General features: G+C 39.9%; 2 protein-coding genes and 1 long non-coding RNA gene across 7 annotated transcripts in view; 1 reads left to right on the forward strand and 2 right to left on the reverse strand.

Annotated features, from left to right (window-relative positions):
- ncoa6 (nuclear receptor coactivator 6) overlaps nucleotides 1-6,218 on the reverse strand; it is a 17,895-nt gene extending 11,677 nt beyond the window's left edge. For 2 of the 3 annotated variants that reach the window (XM_077513491.1, XM_077513489.1), the window contains exons 1-6: nucleotides 6,094-6,218; nucleotides 4,633-4,952; nucleotides 2,524-2,679; nucleotides 2,304-2,426; nucleotides 2,001-2,123; nucleotides 207-1,034 (exon numbers count right to left, since the gene is read on the reverse strand). In XM_077513491.1, coding sequence (XP_077369617.1) covers nucleotides 207-1,034; nucleotides 2,001-2,123; nucleotides 2,304-2,426; nucleotides 2,524-2,679; nucleotides 4,633-4,951 — 1,549 coding nt within the window. In that variant the 5' untranslated portion in view covers nucleotide 4,952; nucleotides 6,094-6,218. The remainder of the gene's footprint in view (nucleotides 1-206; nucleotides 1,035-2,000; nucleotides 2,124-2,303; nucleotides 2,427-2,523; nucleotides 2,680-4,632; nucleotides 4,953-6,093) is intronic. The other variant, XM_077513490.1, reaches the window with a different exon arrangement.
- LOC144014020 (uncharacterized) overlaps nucleotides 1-11,941 on the forward strand; it is a 23,983-nt gene extending 12,042 nt beyond the window's left edge. The window contains exon 3 of the long non-coding RNA XR_013282385.1: nucleotides 8,599-11,941. This is a non-coding gene — a long non-coding RNA (uncharacterized LOC144014020). The remainder of the gene's footprint in view (nucleotides 1-8,598) is intronic.
- Nucleotides 6,370-18,434, reverse strand: ggt7 (gamma-glutamyltransferase 7). Of its 3 annotated transcripts, none has more exons than XM_077513494.1 (16): nucleotides 18,289-18,434; nucleotides 15,807-16,246; nucleotides 15,463-15,689; nucleotides 14,072-14,223; nucleotides 13,848-13,965; nucleotides 13,700-13,767; nucleotides 13,140-13,213; nucleotides 12,872-13,065; nucleotides 11,179-11,266; nucleotides 10,967-11,094; nucleotides 10,779-10,867; nucleotides 10,538-10,690; nucleotides 10,340-10,454; nucleotides 8,562-8,699; nucleotides 8,360-8,459; nucleotides 6,370-7,631 (listed from the first exon to the last, which is right to left on the reverse strand). In XM_077513494.1, exons 2-16 carry the CDS (start codon nucleotides 16,024-16,026, stop codon nucleotides 7,462-7,464), a joined length of 2,034 nt encoding a protein of 677 aa, XP_077369620.1. In that variant the 5' UTR covers nucleotides 16,027-16,246; nucleotides 18,289-18,434; the 3' UTR covers nucleotides 6,370-7,461. The 3 variants fall into 3 exon arrangements, with proteins under 3 accessions (XP_077369620.1, XP_077369622.1, XP_077369621.1); XM_077513496.1 differs by lacking the exon at nucleotides 18,289-18,434 and adding an exon at nucleotides 17,959-18,159; XM_077513495.1 differs by lacking the exon at nucleotides 18,289-18,434 and adding an exon at nucleotides 17,847-18,159.
- Nucleotides 18,435-18,883: the final 449 nt, after the last annotated feature.

An 18,883-nucleotide genomic window follows, 5' to 3' on the forward strand; every position in this document is an offset into this window, starting at 1 on the left:
ACGAAGAAATATATATAAATAATTAATGGGATTTTTTTTTTTTTTTTTTTAATCAACAAGGAATTCCATTTTCGCGGGTAGTTTTTGGAACGTAACACCTGCGATAAATGAGGGAACACTGTACTACTTATGGTAAACAGTATGATATCAGTTTCTTTTATTTTTACGTTACTTTAAGTTATACTCACAGAAGAAAAGTTACCGACCTGGATGAACTTGTGTTCCAGGTTGTCCATGTTGGGGCATTCCTATGAATCCTTGCTGCATGTTACCTTGTTGGTTGAGGGCTGCCCGTCCTGGTGAGCCGACACCCTGTGGAAAACCCTGTGGAGTTGTCGGTCTCTGAGCCATCATTGGGGGAGTTCCAGGTGAACCCTGTTGAAAAGGAGATGACGAGGACCCCGGGGATTTGGCAGTGAGATTCCCCTGTGGGCCACTTGTGGCTGGAATGGGTGGAGGAGGTCTCGGTGGTCCAACTACACCACCAGGGCCAACTTGTGGACCTTTAGGCTGGGGTGCAGCAAACTGAGCCATTGCCATCTGTTGTTGCTGCTGCTGCTGCTGCTGCAATTGCCCTTGTCCCATAGCATTGAATACCTGACCCGCCTGCTGGCTACCAAATGGATACGGCGGTGGCGGGTGACTGGGCGTCTGGACTGTAGTAAGGGAAGGAGGGCGTTGAACCATCTGAGCTTGAGGTGGAGGCTTCCTCCAGGCAGGACCCCCTTGGGCAGCCGGAGGCTGGAGGACTCCTTGGGCGGGGTTCCAGCCAGGAGGCATCGTCATTTGGCCCTGCGGGTTGAATGGAGGTCTGGGCCCAAGCTGCGAGAGTTGCGCTTGCTGTTGGGCTTGTTGATGGTGATGTTGTTGTTGAAGCTGCTGTAAAGCGGCCGGGTTGATTGGTCGACCGGCCTGCAACGCCTGCATGTGATGAGCGGCCTGGGAAGGAATGGGGCCGTGGGGACCAGCCTGCTGATGCTGAAGTTGCTGCTGCTGCTGAACTGACATGCCTGGCATCATTGAGTCCATGACATCTATGACAGAATGTACAATGTTGCCAATTGTAGTAGTGGTGGTGTCCAAATAAAATGTGCGCAATAGGGCTGGGTATCGATTCTAATTTCCTCAGTCGATTTGATTTCGATTCACGAGAGGTCAGTTTTTTGTTTTTTGTTTTATTTGATTCACTTCAATTCAATCCAACATTGATTGATTATGGAACATCAATTCTTGTTAAATATCAAGGACATGATAAAAAAAACTCCACAAACATTAAATTCCAAATTAAGTTTTTCGGAGGCAATAACTGGTTAAATGATTTCATTAAATTGAAAGGAGTATATGTTATGTTCACTTAAACCACTTTCTCTGAGACCTCCATGGGATAGTGACAAAATGAGCCTTTAACAGTAAACATTCTGTCCAATGAATTCAAAGCAATCAATTATCCTTCACATTTGCAATGCGAAAGTGCAATGACAATTGGCTGTTTTAAAATCCCACAAAGGTTCTGGCTGACACTTGTGTAAACTACAAGTAAAACTTTTGCACTGTTAAACCTAACTGAACGAATAGTATGGTGCCCTGCAAGCAGCAAGTGCCTGGTTTGAAACCAGCCCAGGTTTTTTTTCCCCTTCTTTCCTCACTCTTCTTCTCTATCTCCCCTCCTCCTCCATGATTCCTTGCGGCAAGGAGCCGTTTTGTGGTGTAATCCCTTTAAGCGTTGCACAAACATTGACATCAGCAAGGCTGAGATGAAAATATTTTCAGAATTATAGTTAGATATAAAAAAAAAAAACGTTGGCCTTTAAAATATTTTCCTATGAATTTATGGGAAAAGAGATATTAAAATAAACGATTCATGGTTTTATGAATCGATATCAGGCTCGAAAATTAAAATTGATTCAATATCAATTCTGTTTTTTGTTTTTTTTAAACCCAGCCCTACTATAAAATATCTCTAAGTACATGCATTGAAGACGTTAAAGACCGTTAAAAACCTGTCTGTGAAGATGGTCTTGCAACACGCGGATGCATCTGTCCGCTGTTGCCTGCCACTTGTGCTTGCCCTGCCATAGCTGAACCTGGAGGGACCATCGAAGGATTTGCCATCCTCACTCCTACTTGTGGAAAAGTAGCATATTAAACGGCAGTGGATGTATAAGTCTATACACCCCTGTATGCATAATGAATTTTAATCAATTTAAAAAAAAATACAATGTCTTGAGATGGAAAATTCCATAACGTAAGTTCAATAGGACCAGGTAAAACAGTTCATTGTAGCAACAAAATGGCAGCAATACCTGCACCAGGCTGACTTGGAAACCCCACATCCATTCTCATCTGGCCAGCTGCTCCCATTGGTCCATTAACTCGAACTTCTTGTCCTCGATTTGGTCCCCCTGCAACATTGATGGCCCCCTCTCCTGAACAAAAGAGGAAACATTTATTGCTTAACGCATTGTTATCTTAGACTGTGTGACGCAATAAACGTATACACAATAACCACTCTATGTATCCAACCTTCGATTTGCACTGAAAGAATTCCCAGGTCTCGGAGCTGCTGCTGGTTGTTCTGAGCCAGCAGCCTCAGTCGTTCAGCGGCATCCCGCGGAATGTTGAATGTAACACGCACGCTGTTCCACGGCTCGACATGCTGTGGCTGAAGCGTCTTTGATTCTAGAAGAGGGCACAATACAACTTGCGGTTGCAGTGTAGGCCTATCTGAAATTCAGTTGTGATTTTCACTTGAACAAAGACAAGAAGAAAAAATACAGTGAAACCACCACCTCCATTAAAACAATAATAATAATAAATTTAAAAAAAAATCTACATGAAGCCAATTCTCAGTTTGGAGATGATTCATCCTAAACCAGGTAATGTGAATAGAATTGCATATAAACACAATTTACTTGCTCAATTATTGACTAAACTTACATGCAGTCACTCGATACTAAGATGGGGAATACAGTGCTTTGCGGAAGTATTCGCCGCCATTGAACCTTTTGCCACATTTCAGGCTTCAAACATACTATAACAATCCACAGTGTGGCACCACGCCACAGGGTGGCGCCTCCTTCTTTTTGTTGTGCCTGTGCAGCACTTTTTCATTTTGGCCATCAATGGCTGACGCCATGGATTTGACGTGTGGTAGCGCTGAGAAGCACACTCTTTTTGTTTCCTGTTTTCTTTCAATAAAGTAAGTCTCTGGACTTCCAGTTCCTTTGTTGCTCTCCAGTTTTTTCTATCTGGCTACACCGCGCATTACAATATGCATTTACTTTTGTAATTTATTTTTTTGCTGATGCCATAAGGGGCATGTATAACATCAGGGAACAGGCTGTATTGTAGTATTGCAAAAAATAAAAAAGTAATTGCATATCCACTACAGTAGGTGGCAGTCGCACTCACATTGTCATCGTGTGGACCGGGAGTATTCACGCTACCTTATAGCAAGTTTATGGATAAATGATACTATTGATAGTCTATTACCGGTAGTAATGGCGCAGAATCAGGGAGGGGGGGGGGGGCGACATGTTTTCTTTGAGTAACGGCTTTTTTTGTGTGTGCAGGGTGCCACTAATAGTTGTCCTATCTACCTTAACTGTGGATCTCTGCAGTTCATACAGTAATCATGGGCTGTATTTCAGATCAGTACTCTCCATAAGAGTTTAAATTTTCAAGGGAGAGTGGTCTGATACGCTATTTCAGTAAGGTTTATCGAACAGTGCTCCGTAAAATGTTTAAATCTTTTTAAATCGTAATCTTGCTTTAAACTTCTCCACAACTTTATCCCACACTTGCCTGGTGTGTTCCGTGGTCTTCATGATGCCGTTTGCTACCATGGAAAAGTGCTATATCAATTAAGTACCAATTATGCTTTTAACAGACCTCTGAGACCATCACAGTAGAGATGACTGAGACTAAATTACACACAGGTGGACTCTAGTTATCATCATCAGTTATTTTGGTCAACATTGGATCATTCAGAAATCAGAGAACTTATGGAGTCAGTTGGCTGCACTGAGAGAAAAGGGGGTGAACAATTTCAAAATGTCCTAATTTTCAGTCACATATTTGTATATATATATATAATTAAAAAAAAAAAAAAAAAAAAAAAAGTTCAAAATATTGTATGAATTTCGTTCCACTTCACAATTGCCTCCCACTTGGTACTGATTCGTCTATATATATATATATATATATATATATATATATATATATATATATATATATATATATATATAATTTTTTATTTTTTTAAGCCTGATATGTGGCAAAAGGTTAAAAAAAATAAAAAAATAAAAGCTCAAGGGGGGTTAATACTTTCACAAGCGCTGTAGATTTTAATGCTATGGTGAAAAGTTTTATTACTTCATTAAACATACTGCAATTTTATGGTGTAGCCCATTTATACAAATTCCATTTTGGTATGAGCCAAAACACATATATTGTACAAACGTTGGAAATTGTATTCATTTTTAATTTTTAATTTTATTTATTTTTTGACAAATATTATTGGAATCGCCATTGGCCTAAAAACAAAACCATGTTCTGTTGGTCGGTCCCTGCTAAAGGCAGGTGTATTGGTTGATTAGAATGTTGCGTTTAAATAAAATAGCGTCTACTAACCCATATCAAGCATGTTGGGTATACCACTGAGGACCGTATCAAGTTTAATTGTGAAGTCTTCGTCGTCCATACTCCCTTGAAAAGCAACAAAAACGGTAAAATGTGCTCCCGCCCCACTGCTGCCTTCCGTGGCATCTTGGTGCTTGTCCTCTTCAGTCTCAGGGCTTCTGTGGCAACTCTCAACCTCATCGCCGACACCCGAGTCCAAATCCGAGTCGCTGTCACCCTCCAGGTCCTCGTTCCGTTGGGACAGCTGAGGTGGATCGCCTCGATGAGCCATCCTCCTCTTTGTCTGGGAGTGGCGTCTGAACCGTTTCATGCTAAAATTCCACATTAGAAAAACAAGCAATTATAATCCTGAGGACCACTGGTATTGTCAAACGCTCAGGGGATGATTCAGTAACTCGCAGTCTTGAGATTTCATTGTAGCCTGCACAGGTTCAAGATGCCCTGCGATGGGATCACACACAAAAAAAACAAAACAAAAAAAAACAAAAAAACGATCACCTGCAGCTCATATTTTGAGACCAGCCTGAGTGCAGCGTGGCATCCTCTCTCCCCGTATGATAAAAAATGGAAATTTGGATAGAATTTACTTTTTTAACCTACCTGATTCATCGATTAACAAAATTTTTTTTTTGACGGATTATTCAAATAATTGTTAACGAGCAACTCAGAAATTGAAAAATGTACAATTAATCCATGTGATCCGAATCGGTATCGTCCAATCTCACTCATGGATGATCGGTAATAGACGAACAATTACCGTAATTAAACCCTGACCGGAAGAATCCTAGAACATGTTTGTAGCTCAAAAATAAAGCAATGCCTGATTTTTAGGGGTTAAATTCTGTACATTCTTACTTAGTATTACTTATGTCAGATTAAAGTTATTTGAACATTTTTGTCCACATACACACCAAAGGCAGTGTATGAAATAGTATGAAATACTCGAGTACTCAAACCAGTCTTACAAAATAAAATGCTAAGTTGCTCACTCATTTGCGACACTCAGAAGCAACAAATATTGCTGACAGTAAAAAATGTGTTGTTGCACTTATATGAGGTGTAAGTTTGTAACGTTGAGGTGATATGTTGATTAATGAAAGATATTGTTAACAATAGCACGGATGAAATGATCGGCCTTGCAGTAGCGGGCCTCGGCACAAAATCCTCGGTACGCGTAAGACACAGTATCAATAAGAAAATGGATTCATCCATTTTGCATTACTTCACTGTAAAGATAACTGGTTGATGAAGATGACGTTATGTAAGCTTATGGAACAGGTCAAATCTGTGACCAAGCAAGCTTCAATTAGCAAAGGCTAGCGACGAGCAGGTAATTCACCGCGGATGCTTCCAAAAGGCACACATCAGCCTCTCCTTTCTTTTTTGTTTAGGTTAGCACATCAGCTACGTGTTATTCATGGCAGGTTAGTCAAAGATGAGAAAACGGCTTACCACGCATAGTTTTGTGAAAATAAATTCGACCTGTCGACATCTGCTAGCTAAATTAGCTAACAAAACAGGGATAACAAAAAGCACGGCATTGAGCACGCGCAGCATTTCCGTTGAAGCCTTTCAAAATTAAACAAGAATGACGCATAAACGGCGATCGTCATTTCAAACGAAATATGTCCACATAGAATCTGACAACATAAAAGTACAGAATCATTCAATCAGTGGGATAATTTCATTTCATTTAAATATACACACATAATAGAGCAGTCTTCAAGCACATTTTTATGAGGTTGGATGTTTATTTGTATGGAAAACAATCACAAAATTATTCACATATTTTGCAAATGTGTGCACAGCACGCTCCAGACAATAAAACAAGCAAAGCCATATTACACAATTTAAGATTAAATTATCACTAAAATAGAACCACGTTAAGAACTTAAAAGCTGTTGATCTAAGCGTTATTTACACAGCCTAAAATACTAAAATAATTCCATATATAAATCCAAAATCTGTTGTTGCATGCATAAAAAAAAACAATGTACATCTACATACAGTAACTTGTGTGAATGACATTTTTCTGGCAACTTTTGTCAGTCAGTCAAATAACAATGCAAAGCACAAGTGTACATCACTTAATTTTCTTTTTTTGTTTGATTTAGTGTACAGCAATTCTGAAATGCTTGGCTTTATTGTTGGAGTGACGATTAGTATTAGTGCACTACTAGACACTTTTAAGTGCTTGAGAACTTTGCACCATTTGCACAATTGTTGTTCGATCACAGGGGTCTGCAGCTTGTAGCTCCAAAGCGCTTGTGGCTCTGGAAACTCCTTCTGCTGTGACTTTGGCAAAGAAATAATGAGTGTTTCGTTTCAAATGATGATGTTCTCTGTAGCAACTTGTTGATTTAATAAATGAAAAACATTTTTTTATACATAGTACAAGTTTAAAAACAAAACAAAAAAAACAACGGTATATTTAGCATTATCGTCACTTTTTATACCAAAGTTTTTGTGGCTACCAGTGATTTTTTTTTCCCTGTGAGCTGGTCCAAATGGCTCTTTGAGTATTTAAGGTTCTATTTTATTTTCTGCAGTCTAAGATTAATTGTAGATGAACATGATTGGATGAACATGAATCGGAATGGATGAATACATTTTTCTTAGTCGTATGTGCTCAGCAGACACGGGAATGTCATTTTGTGGGGAAGAACAGATAACATTTAACTGTATGCCACAAGGGTTTCTTTGACTACTTCCTTAAAATCAACCGATCATCTCAACCTGCAGTGAAGCTGTTTAGTTTTCACCAGAAACAGTCCATTGCCATTCAATTTGTTCAGTGTCCAAAATGAATAAGCAGCACAGCTAAATCCTGGACATTGCGAGCGCTGCGGCATCAGAACTACGGGGGTCCGTCACTCCAATGATGAGGTCATTAGTTCTCCGGGTGCCCTCTACCAAGGACAAAACATCGATCCTCTCAACCCTGTGGCCTTTGGCCTGCAGCAGCTTAACATCTTCATCTAGAAATTCAGCTGTAAGAGAAGATTGATCAAATTGGGCTTTGTTGCAATTGTCAATATAGTTTCAAATAACACAATATTTACTCCCTGAAACTGACTTAAACACAAGTGTAACTAATTTGCTCCCAAAAACGTATAAATACGTTCTATTTGAAATGTTTTAAGTGTCCAAAGACGTATTTATAAGTTGTTGTTTTTTTAATGCTAGAGCATACAGAAGGCTTTGATGCAGCCTCTCAACTGCAAAGAACGGTTGAAGAAATGGTAGTTATTACAAAAACGGCCAGCAGGTGGCAACAGAGTAGAAGAGATCAACCAGGGCCATGTTGGAAAAAAAGCTCAAATACTCACAATTCTAAATAGATTTGTGAATAATGATGAAATTTAGCTATATTCTAATGCTATTTACTTCAAAACGGAAACAGGTTAGAAATACTTTTTTTCCTGATGAAAGAAGAGACTTTAATCTTTCTTTTCATAGGTTCCATGTTTTTATAGCAATAGAACACAATATTCTGTGGACCTTGCAAAATCAGTCAAAATCCAGTAAAACAGCCGGGAGTGAAGGGGATTGCTTCTGTGAAAATGGCTGGGAGTGAATGAGTTAAGAAGCATTGTGTACAAATTAGCAAATGACATGAAAAAAATAGCACAAAATGCATTGCGTAGAGTTTTTGAAGAGATTCCACAATATGTGCTTGTGATGGGAGTAGAAAAAAAAAAAGAAAAAAAAAACTTACAGTCTACCAGTAGGGTGTCCGGCTCCAGCTGTGGGTGGAGTCGACCATATGCTAAACTGTCACTCATGTTTTTACGTGAGGACAAAACACTAAGCAGCACCTGTGACAAATAAGAAAAACATGACACAAATTAAAAAAAAAAAGCATGAAGGTTTAAAATACCCCAGACTCATAATTCAGACTTGTCATGTAAACGAATCACCTGTGTGATGCCACTAAGAGCTTTGGCTCCATTGCAGGATCCAACCGCAACGTATGTACCGCACACGCCGTTGGATGGCCTCACTGCAGTGGGCATCAGGAAGGACAAGGGTCGCTTTCCAGGCTGGAGGCTGTTATGCTAATGGAATCGACCATGTTTCAGAAGCGGATAAGAAGCCAACATCCAGCATTAGAAAGTACAGCGGTGCCTTGAGATACGAGCGACCCCACTTTTCTTTGACTTGGGAACTCAAACTGGATATACGAGGGCTGTATGATGACAGTGAACTGAACTTAACACACAATAAGCAGCAGTTTGGCAAATGAACAATTCAGAAAAAATAAAAAATAAAAAAAGCATTTAAAGTCATTAAATGGATTTGGATCAAATTAAGACCTTATTCCTCACAAGGGTCGCGGGGGATGCTGGCGCCTATCTCAGCAGGCTCTGGGCAGTAGGCGGGGGACACCCTGGACTGGTTGCCAGCCAATCGCAGGGCACACAGAGACGAACGACCATCCACACTCACAAGCACACCTAGGGACAATTCGGAGCGCCCAATTAACCTGCCATGCATGTCTTTGGAATGTGGGAGGAGACCGGAGTACCCGGAGAAGACCCACGCGGGCACGGGGAGAACATGCAAACTCCACCCAGGAAGGCCGGAGCCAGGACTCGAACCGGAGTCCTCAGAACTGGGAGGCGGACGTGCTAACCACTCGACCACCGTGCCGCCCCTGCTCTGAATTAAACAAAAAACAAAACAAAACAAAAAAAAAAAGTGTTCCTGTCACCAACATCCAACATGAAATACTGCCACCTAGTGGCAGAAAATTACCTCTACACAAATCTATGACAATGTTTCTCACTCCTTATAACCATGCCTGTTAACTCTTAATCTTAACTTTATGAATGACTAAAATTACTGTTTCAATGAACTAAAAGATACAACCACATTTATATTTGGTAACCATATTTATCCACTTATGTTAATTATACAACAGTATGAAAAAATTGAAAAATATATTTTATTGTACATTTAGAACAGATATAATGTGATAATAATGTATGAATAATTGCGAGTTAACTATGGAAATCAGCCCTAATATATATATGGTATATGCATATATGTACGTATGTACACGTGTGTATGTGGTACGGAAAAAAAACAGCATTAAAAAGCATTAAATTAGATTTGATGAGACCTGCAGAAACCCTGATGGATGTTTAATGTCACTCACAGTGGAAGTTTTACGGAGCCCCTAAGGTGACAGGGTAGAAAAAAAAAAAAACTAACTTTGCGCTCCCTCGGAAAGATTGCGAGAGAGAACGCAAAGTTTTTTTGCGAGGGCACGCAAAGTTTTTTTTTTTTTCCTACCATGTCACCTTAGGCGGGGCTCCGTAGAAGTTTACTGTCATACTAAACAAAAACATCTTGTGTGTGTAAAACAAGCCTATCTTAGCCTTTCAGGCCACTAGCTTAACGCTCATGCTAATTAGCATCTATGTTGCAGTGCTTAAACCCTTTAACCAACAGACTGAAAACCATTGAGATAGCCTTTATCTTCTGCATATATTAGAGAGTTGCGGCTATGAAGCGCTGCATGCAGCAGCCAATCATATTGACATTATACCAGTGACATTTTTCTCATTAAAATACACATTACAAGATTTTTTGTTGTTGTTTTTAATGGAATTTCCATTACTTTGCAATACAAATGTGGCTATGGAACAAACTGAACTCATATCCCAAGGCACCACTACTAAGTCATACTTACAGGGTTAGGTGTGGAGCTTTGGCTTTTATTAGGCCAAGAGAAGGCCATTATTTGGCTGTTAAGAAGGATTCCTGAAGGAGTCACTATCCGACTGCCAAACGGTTTATTTAGGGAGCTAAAAAAAACAAAATATGCTATGTCACTATTTTCTCTTGAGTAAAAACAATCCAAGTAAGCCATCGTTGGATGAACGCATACCTTACGACTGAGACTATGTGGTCATCCGGACCCATGACCAGGACCTGAGCAGCTGCTGCGCCGTCCTCCAAACTAAACGAGGGGGTGTAATGGCTGGCGGGAAAGGCCTGAGAGTCGCTGATCATTTGGCGGAGCAAGGACGCCTGTGTTTTGCTTACAGATTGGACACGCAACTTTTCTATGATGAACGAGCCTGACAGAAAACAAGCATTTGAATGCAGCAGACGAATGCAATGCGTACCTCAACATCTTGTTGACGAGCTCTGAGACTGACGTGTCAAACATGGGGTCGCCTAGGCCACTCGCCAGGGCCAAGGCAATTTTCAACGACTGGAAGACGACAATAGATGAATAGAAATAGATAGAAAATAGTATCTAGTAGCTGTCAAATGAGAAAAAACTTTCTTTTTCCATTTTTCCTTCCTTTACCTCTGCAGTCCAGTGATATGTGTTGTTCCTGGGCACCTGACTGGTAATGTTGTAACCTTCCAGAATGTTGAGGGCTGCGATCAGCCCAATACCTGCATGGGGTGCTGGAGCCACCATCACATGGTGTCCTTCATAAACATCATAAACATGTCAATTGTGCTGATTTTTGCAAAAATAAAAGAATGGAAATAGAGAATGAAACCGGGACTGACCTTGATAGTTGATGTGTGCTGGCTGCTGCAGGACTGTGCTGTAGTTACCAAGGTCATCTTCTGTGAGTACCCCACCACTTGTTTGCACCTTTACAAATGAGGAAAACAGAGAAACGCATATAATCGGATCACCAAATTCAATCTTGTCTAGTCCATTCAAAACCGTAAAATGATTATTTATTACAGTTCAGAACTTGAGATCGTCTCAAAGTACAGTGGTGTCTTGAGATACAAGTGACCTGACTTGCAAGTTTGTTTGTTTTTTAATACGAGCTTCGTGCCAGTTTTTATATTTGACTTGTGAGCAAAAATGTGAGATAATCTGAGCACTGTATACTAGTGGCATTGAACTCAAGCAAGCTCACTTCACAACAATCAGCAGGTTGACATAGTAATAAATTATTCTAAAATGAGACTTCAAGCTGTTTAATTCTGCCCCCAGTTGAAGTTTACTGTCTACAGAAGCGTAGAGCTGCCAATGTGGAGTAAACATTTTTGGCTGGCGAGTACGTTCGAACATACTCGCAAATATGTTCGAACGTACTTGCAAATATGTTCGAACGTATTGAAATATGTTCGAACATAGTCACAAATACGTTCGGACATAGTCGCAAATACGTTGGAACATACTCGCAAATATGTTCAAACGTATTGAAATATGTTCGAACATAATCGCAAATACGTTCGAACATAGTCGAAAATACGTTCGAACATACTCACAAATATGTTCGAGCGTACTTGCAAATATGTTCGAACGTATTGAAATATGTTCGAACATAGTCGCAAATACGTTCGAACATAGTCGCAAATACGTTCGAACATAGTTGCAAATACGTTCGAAAATACTCGCAAATATGTTCGAACGTACTTGGAAATATGTTCGAACGTATTGAAATGTGTTCGAACATACTCGGAAATATGTTCAAACAGTCACAAATATGTTCGAACATAGTCACAAATACGTTCGAACATAGTCGCAAATACGTTCGAACATAGTCGCAAATATGTTCGAGCGTACTTGCAAATATGTTCGAACGTATTGAAATATGTTCGAACATACTCGCAAATATGTTCGAGCGTACTTGCAAATATGTTCGAAGGTATTGAAATATGTTCGAACATAGTCGCAAATACGTTCGAACATAGTCGCAAATACGTTCAAACGTAATTGCAAATATGTTCGAACATATTTCAATATGTTCGAACATACTCGCAAATATGACTCTGCTATTTTTAGGGCCCCTGAACACGCTGGACGTGCTTCCGTGGCTCTACTAAACTTTGCTCACCAAGAAAATGGCTGTTTCGACCACTTCCGTCAAGCAGTTTAGTTAGCTCCGCCCCAACTGACTGAAGGTTGTGTTTGTTATTTTCAATGCTCCATAAAGTGTTGAAAAATAAGTATGTGTGGCGTGTTTTTACAATGTACAATATAATAGAGGCTTGCAATGGTATTGCAATTCATTTCAATTTCTGAGTTTGAGTTACACCGGTATATATCATTGTATTCTGTTTTAGTGTTAGTGTGAGTAATTTCTATATTGCATATACTATCAAACATTTATTTATTTAAATCATCTTTTCATAAATCGTATGTGATTTTTAATATGTTAGGGCAGCACAAGTGCTCAGTGAGCGTGCAAATAATTAGATGTGTAATTATTTAATCATATGTAAACTGTGAAATCATTACCACAGAAGCAATTTCCTGTGTCAGGTTTCCACTGTAGAACTCTGATATCCCTTTATCTGCAATAGCATCCAAGAGATTGGCCAAATCCAGTCGTCTGCTCAACAAACCAGAGAGAGGAGCCCGGCCATTAGGTAGGAACAGATCCCGAAATGCATCCGAAATGTTCTGGTCCTTCACGTTTGCCAGCGCTTCAGCTGGGGATACAAAAAGCCGGCAGAAGACATCAAATCTCGTTTCTAACAAGTGACGTTCATGTTACAATACTTACCAAACTCATGAGTGACATTAAATCCATTTCTGGCCACATCTGCTGCCATGGAAACCACGTCCTTCCACGGTAATCTGGCAAATTTACGACATGTAACACTGGCTTAGTTGACAAACGTTTAAAAACTTGCTCAACGAATCACCAATTTGTCATCTGTACTACTTTTGCAAATGGGCCTTTGGAGTGGAACACAATCTTGGGTTTCATTGACCGTTTAGGTTTACCAAAATTGTGTCAGTTACGCAAATTAGTTGTGTAAAGGTGCACCTATTTATGTGGACTGATGTGGGAAGACTACATTCCCCCATTCCTTGTGATTTGTTTTTGCGCTTTCTGTTTGTAAAGTTTGCCGGCCCTGCATCTCTCCTCTGAGACGGCGTGGGAACAAGTACTTGCTCTCTGATAAATAATCATTTCTAGTTCTGCCTCAACTTGGAATAACAGGTAGTTCAGGAAACAAAGACTCGAGGCCATGATGTGAGGAAATACATTATGGAGAAGAATGCCATTTATCAAGTTGTTGAGGTAAAATTAAAAGTCTACTTTTTATTATTACATACCTGCCATAAAGTTGGTGTGCCTGATGCATCCCACTCAGCATTCCAGGTACACCAACAAGCAGACCGGGCTGAAAGGCACATGAATCGTGTAATCACAAAATCCTAAATGTATGGCTTCATAACATCCAAATGAGATAAAATGCCTCACACTGAGATCAAGGTTTGTTTGGAGTAACTCTTCCCGAATGGCAGCCGGCGCCGTTTCCCGGAAGTCGATGATCCTTGTATCGTTTTTCCGGATATTATGCACCAACATAACTCCCCCACTGAGGACATCACAAAAGCATTTAGGTAAATACACACAAATGTAATAAAAATTCCAATGCATATGTTATTTAAAAAAAATTTTTTCCCCCCCTCTTGACAACTCACCCTCCTAAACCCGAGGTGTGAGGGTGTACAATGCCCAAACAGAGGGCCGCAGCGATGGCAGCGTCAACACTGGACCCCGGCTTCCCCAAAACTTCAAACCCGAGGGATGTACAGCGAGCCACATCTGTCACCACCGCTCCTTGGTGAAAGACCTAGTAAGAAAAATGAGGCGGTTTGTGTGTGATGTCACTCTGAAGACCAAAATTATTTTTTAGCAAATCAACTAGGGCTGCTGATATGGAATATTTTGGTTCTTAGGATGTCCTACTGAAAATTATATAGTATAGAATAGTTGAGTATTCACATACAAATAATATATATATATATATATATATATATATAATTTTTGTTTTGTTTTTTTTGTTGGTTAAAGTATAATTCTGAATACTGAAGAGAACATAACACATTAAATTAAACTGCCTTTGAAAAGTTGACTGACGGCTCTTGCCATGGGGCACTCACTTCGCAGCTACCTGCTAGCCAATAGATGCTAACAAGCATTGAATGTTAATACCAGCGTAATTAATTTCTGGGGATTTTTTTGCATCCTTAACTCATTCACTCCCAGCCATTTTCACAGAAGTAATCCCGTTCGCTCCCGGCCGGTTTACCGGATTTTGACTGATTTTGCAAGGCCCACGGAATATTGTGTTCTATTGCTATAAAAGCATGGAACCCATCAAAAGAAAGATTAAGGTCTCTTCTTTCATCAGGAAAAAAAAGTCTGTTTCTATCTGTTTCCGTTTTGCAGCAATTAGCATTAGAAGAGAGCTAAGTTTCATCAGTTTTCACAAATCTATTCAAAATTGTAAGTAATTGAGCTGTTTTTCTACATGGCCTGGTTGATCTCCTTTCCTCTGCTGCCACCTGCTGGCCGTTTGTGTAATAACTACCATTTCTGCAACCGTTCTTTGCAGTTGAGAGGCTGCATCAAAGCCTTCTGTATGCTCTAGCATTAAAAAACAAAACAAAACCCCCCCCGTATAAATACGTCTTTGGGACACTTAGAACATTAAAAAAACGTATTTACACGTTATTGGGAGCAAATGAGTTAATTAGTGATTGAACAGGTTGATTTCAGGATGATAATGTGTTGATATGTGACAGCAATATAATCTGGCCCCAACTACAGTTGGAAAAACAAGTTAAGACAGCTGTCCTGCCACCACATGCTGACCAGAACAACGTCAAAATAAAAGCGACAAAGGCATTGTCGATGTATTCTTTAGTAAGCAAAGGTTTATATTGAAGTTGGCCTTCTCGCCACGAGTTACCGTAATGCATAGCATCAACAAGTGTTGCTGTGGCTGGCTTGACTGACCTGAAGGTGCACACCAAATAAACGGGTACAAAAAAGCAGAAAAAAGTGTTTCTTGAGTTTCTTGTCTCACCTGGGGGTCTCCAAAGTAGATCTGCATGATGAGAGCAACACTGACCGCCGTGGCAAAGGTGAGACAGGCTGTGATGATGACCTTCAGTCCGTCCCGCTGGCAGGCACAATCTTGCGTAAAAGGGTCTTTGGTGGTCTCCCTCAAGGAAACGGCATCGTGGTAGGCCAGGTCAGACGCCGAAGACGGCAGACGCTGGAGACGAGCAGACCTCAAAAACACATCTGGGTCTGGAATGTAAATATATTACATTTTACCAAACACTTTTCTGAATTCCTCATATGCAACACCGAACGTGACTTGAGAAGTTTTATTCTTAGGAAACACCATGTGACAATTTTACGGACCTGTCTCCTGCTCGCCTAGGACGTTGTCTTCATCTTTACGAGATTTTAAGGCATTGTCCCCCTGCATCACTTCATCCTCTGGCAGCCTGGGGAAGCTGGTGATGCTCATGTAGTCCACCGGAGAGTAGGCACTGCCCAGCGTTGTCTCTGGAGTGGCATCTTTAGCCACCACGAATCCTTCAGGGTATTGGGTCACTGCTTCAGGGGACGGATTCTGCATGGCTATTCTTCTGGATCGTTGTGGTTAAAGTCCTCTCTTTAGATATAACATTTAAGTGACAAGACAGTCATACGTCTAAGTGTTTCTTATGTCCCGGATGAAGAACTTCCAGGTCCACTTCTGCTGTTAACGTGATGTGATTTAAACTGGATCATGTGTTTTTATAACTCCTTGCTAAGAAATGGGTGTGTTGCATTTTGGCAAGTGTGCAAACAGGAACCTGCAAAACACAGCAAACGTGCAGATGAGCTTTATCTTCAATTCCATGACCTACATTGCTTACTAGCAATGGCGGAGCCAGAGGGGGGGCCAGGGTGGCACGTGCCCCTGCTCAAATGTGATTGGACCCAACAGACGCCAAATGATTGACATATCAGGGCACCGGCGCAGTGACTTTGCACGCCTGGCCAATGCAGCCTGCCAGCATTTTTTTCAGACGCCTACTAATTGTTATGCCCCTCCTGAACAGTGGCTGGCGCTACTTACGACAAAGCATTATAATCCACCTCACTAGGAGTCTGGAGAAGGAGAATCACCCGTTAAGAGAAGCAGTCTCCTGAGTACTGTCACATCAAGAATGCACGTTGGCAGTTGGCAACTTGGCTATAACATGTTGGTTTGCCTGTGAGACGTGAGTGACTATTTAAAATAACTTTTATGTTGAGATAGATTGATTTGGATGGACATCAAGAAGCAACGTAGTTTTGCACAAGCTAAAATGAAATACATTGTTGTTATGCAATACAATAGCACCCTCCAATGGTTGAAAGTTCAAACAGACGCTGACTGACGTTTGCATTTACAGTATTCTTGTTCTCTTATGATTATGCTGTAACGTGTTTTTTTTTCCTCAGAAAATTTGAATATTGTGATAAAGTCCTTTATTTTCTGTAATGCAATTAAAAAAAACAAAAATGTCATACATTCTGGATTCACTTGGAAACACACTTGCAGGTGTTTCGAGTTAGACGATTCAAGTGATTAGTTGAATAGCCTACTAGTATACTTTTTCTGGATATTCTAAATATTTTGAGATAGGCTGTTTAAGTTTTGTTTAAGCTATAAGCCATAATCAGCAATATTAAATAATAAACGGCTTGCAATATTTCAGTTGATTTGTAATGAATACAGAATGTATGGTATTTTTGTTTATTTTATTGCATTACAGAAAATAAAGGACTTTATCACAATATTCTAATTTTCTGAGACAGTCCTGTAGAAGTGGAGGATTTATTCACATTATTCATTAATCACTTTAATCAATTATGTGGTTGTAAATGAAGTAGTTGGAGTAATAAATGTATTTTTCACAGGGTGTGTGGAAAATGAAACGACAAGGAGAGTTTGGCACTTAGACAGGACCTTTAGTCATACTGTAAAACAAATTTGCGCTATGTTCATATTATAATGTTGTGTTGATAAAAGTACTGTATGCTTTTTTGAGTAATTGCATGAATAGAAATATCTGCGTGTAGCAAGTTCATTCAGGTTAAACAGCACTGAATTATTTTTTGTATATTTTATACATTGTTAATAAACGGAACATTATGTGCAAAAATCTCCCCTGTACTTAATATGTACTGAAATATATTTGAACATTTAGAGACTCCGATTGAAATAAATTTTCATGAAAACAAATTTGGCATCATCTTTGGATGAAGTATCCTCGGGGGCCCCCTGGCCCCCCTATTTATAAAAGTCTGGCTCCGCCACTGCTTCCTAGGCGATACAGGGCCTATGGCTGAATAACCACACATCATTAAATCATTAGAATACATTTAGCATGTACGCAAGGACACGTATCAGGTTGCTAACATTACCTGCCAGGATTTCCCGTGCGCTTTTTGCATAAGCTAGCTAACAAGCTCTGGATAATTCTATTCAAACGCCGGCCCGAAAATAGGACAAGCAAAGTCCATTTTACGTATTGACCTGGGTTAGCCAATGAGGAAGTCGAAAATATTCCTTATGGGGTTATTTTCCGTGTTTTGTTTAGGTGTCGCGGTCGTGTCGTCCTCGGTCACTCGAACCATAAACGATGGTTTGCCATGGGGGAATGCGGTTAAGTGGAGGGTGTCACTGTTCAACCGGAACAACAAGTTCGAAACAATACTTCACCGTGGGGGATATACGCCGAGATAATTCCTTAAAATAACAAATAACCCGTGCGTGTCCACAAACAGAAGAATGCCAAAGTGGCTGCCACTTGCTAATATAACCATAGTGACTTCATCGGTCATTGTTGATGCTATGGCTACTCACAGGTGTTGTCCTCCTCAACGTCGCATCTTCACGTCGTCCAGGTACGATTGGAACAAGTTAAGCGAACCAACTGGGTGTAAATCTGAGCCGATCACCTGCTCTAGTGACATCCTCCGTTGTTGTCGTCGTCATCCCCAATCTCCTCCTCCTCCTCCTCTTCCTCCAGTTTGGGGAAAAAAAAAAAAAAAAATATATATATATATATATATATATATATATATATATATATATATATATATATATATATATATATATATATATATATATATATATATATATATATATGCTACACTTCATTTTATTATTGATAACTGCTTTCCCCCCAAAGCTATCATGGTTGTTTACAGCATTTTTCTAATCATTTTTTCCTAAATCATGTCTTTAGTAATCGTAGTAAACATTTCCTCTTCTTTTAAATGTGTTAAATTCCTATGTTAAAGTATTTTAAATGACGTTTAATTTAAAAATTGTTTTGTAACTATGTGAACCACATTGAGTCCACTTGTGTAACTATTTCAAGAAAGCTGCCTCGATTATAATAATAAAGAGCTGTTCATTTTCTTGCGCCCTTCCCATCATGCTCATTGACCTGGCT

This window comes from Festucalex cinctus, chromosome 2, assembly GCF_051991245.1.
Source record: "Festucalex cinctus isolate MCC-2025b chromosome 2, RoL_Fcin_1.0, whole genome shotgun sequence".
Lineage (NCBI taxonomy): Eukaryota > Metazoa > Chordata > Actinopteri > Syngnathiformes > Syngnathidae > Festucalex > Festucalex cinctus.

Excerpts from the sequence above, each read along its gene's own strand:
- ggt7 (XM_077513494.1), bottom strand. The coding sequence starts at position 16,026 with ATGCAGAATCCGTCCCCTGAAGCAGTGACCCAATACCCTGAAGGATTC. Across the intron at positions 13,768-13,847 it reads AAACAAACCTTGATCTCAGT|CCCGGTCTGCTTGTTGGTGT; the intron begins GTGAGGCATTTT and ends TGTGCCTTTCAG. Across the intron at positions 10,455-10,537 it reads CACATAGTCTCAGTCGTAAG|CTCCCTAAATAAACCGTTTG; the intron begins GTATGCGTTCAT and ends TGTTTTTTTTAG.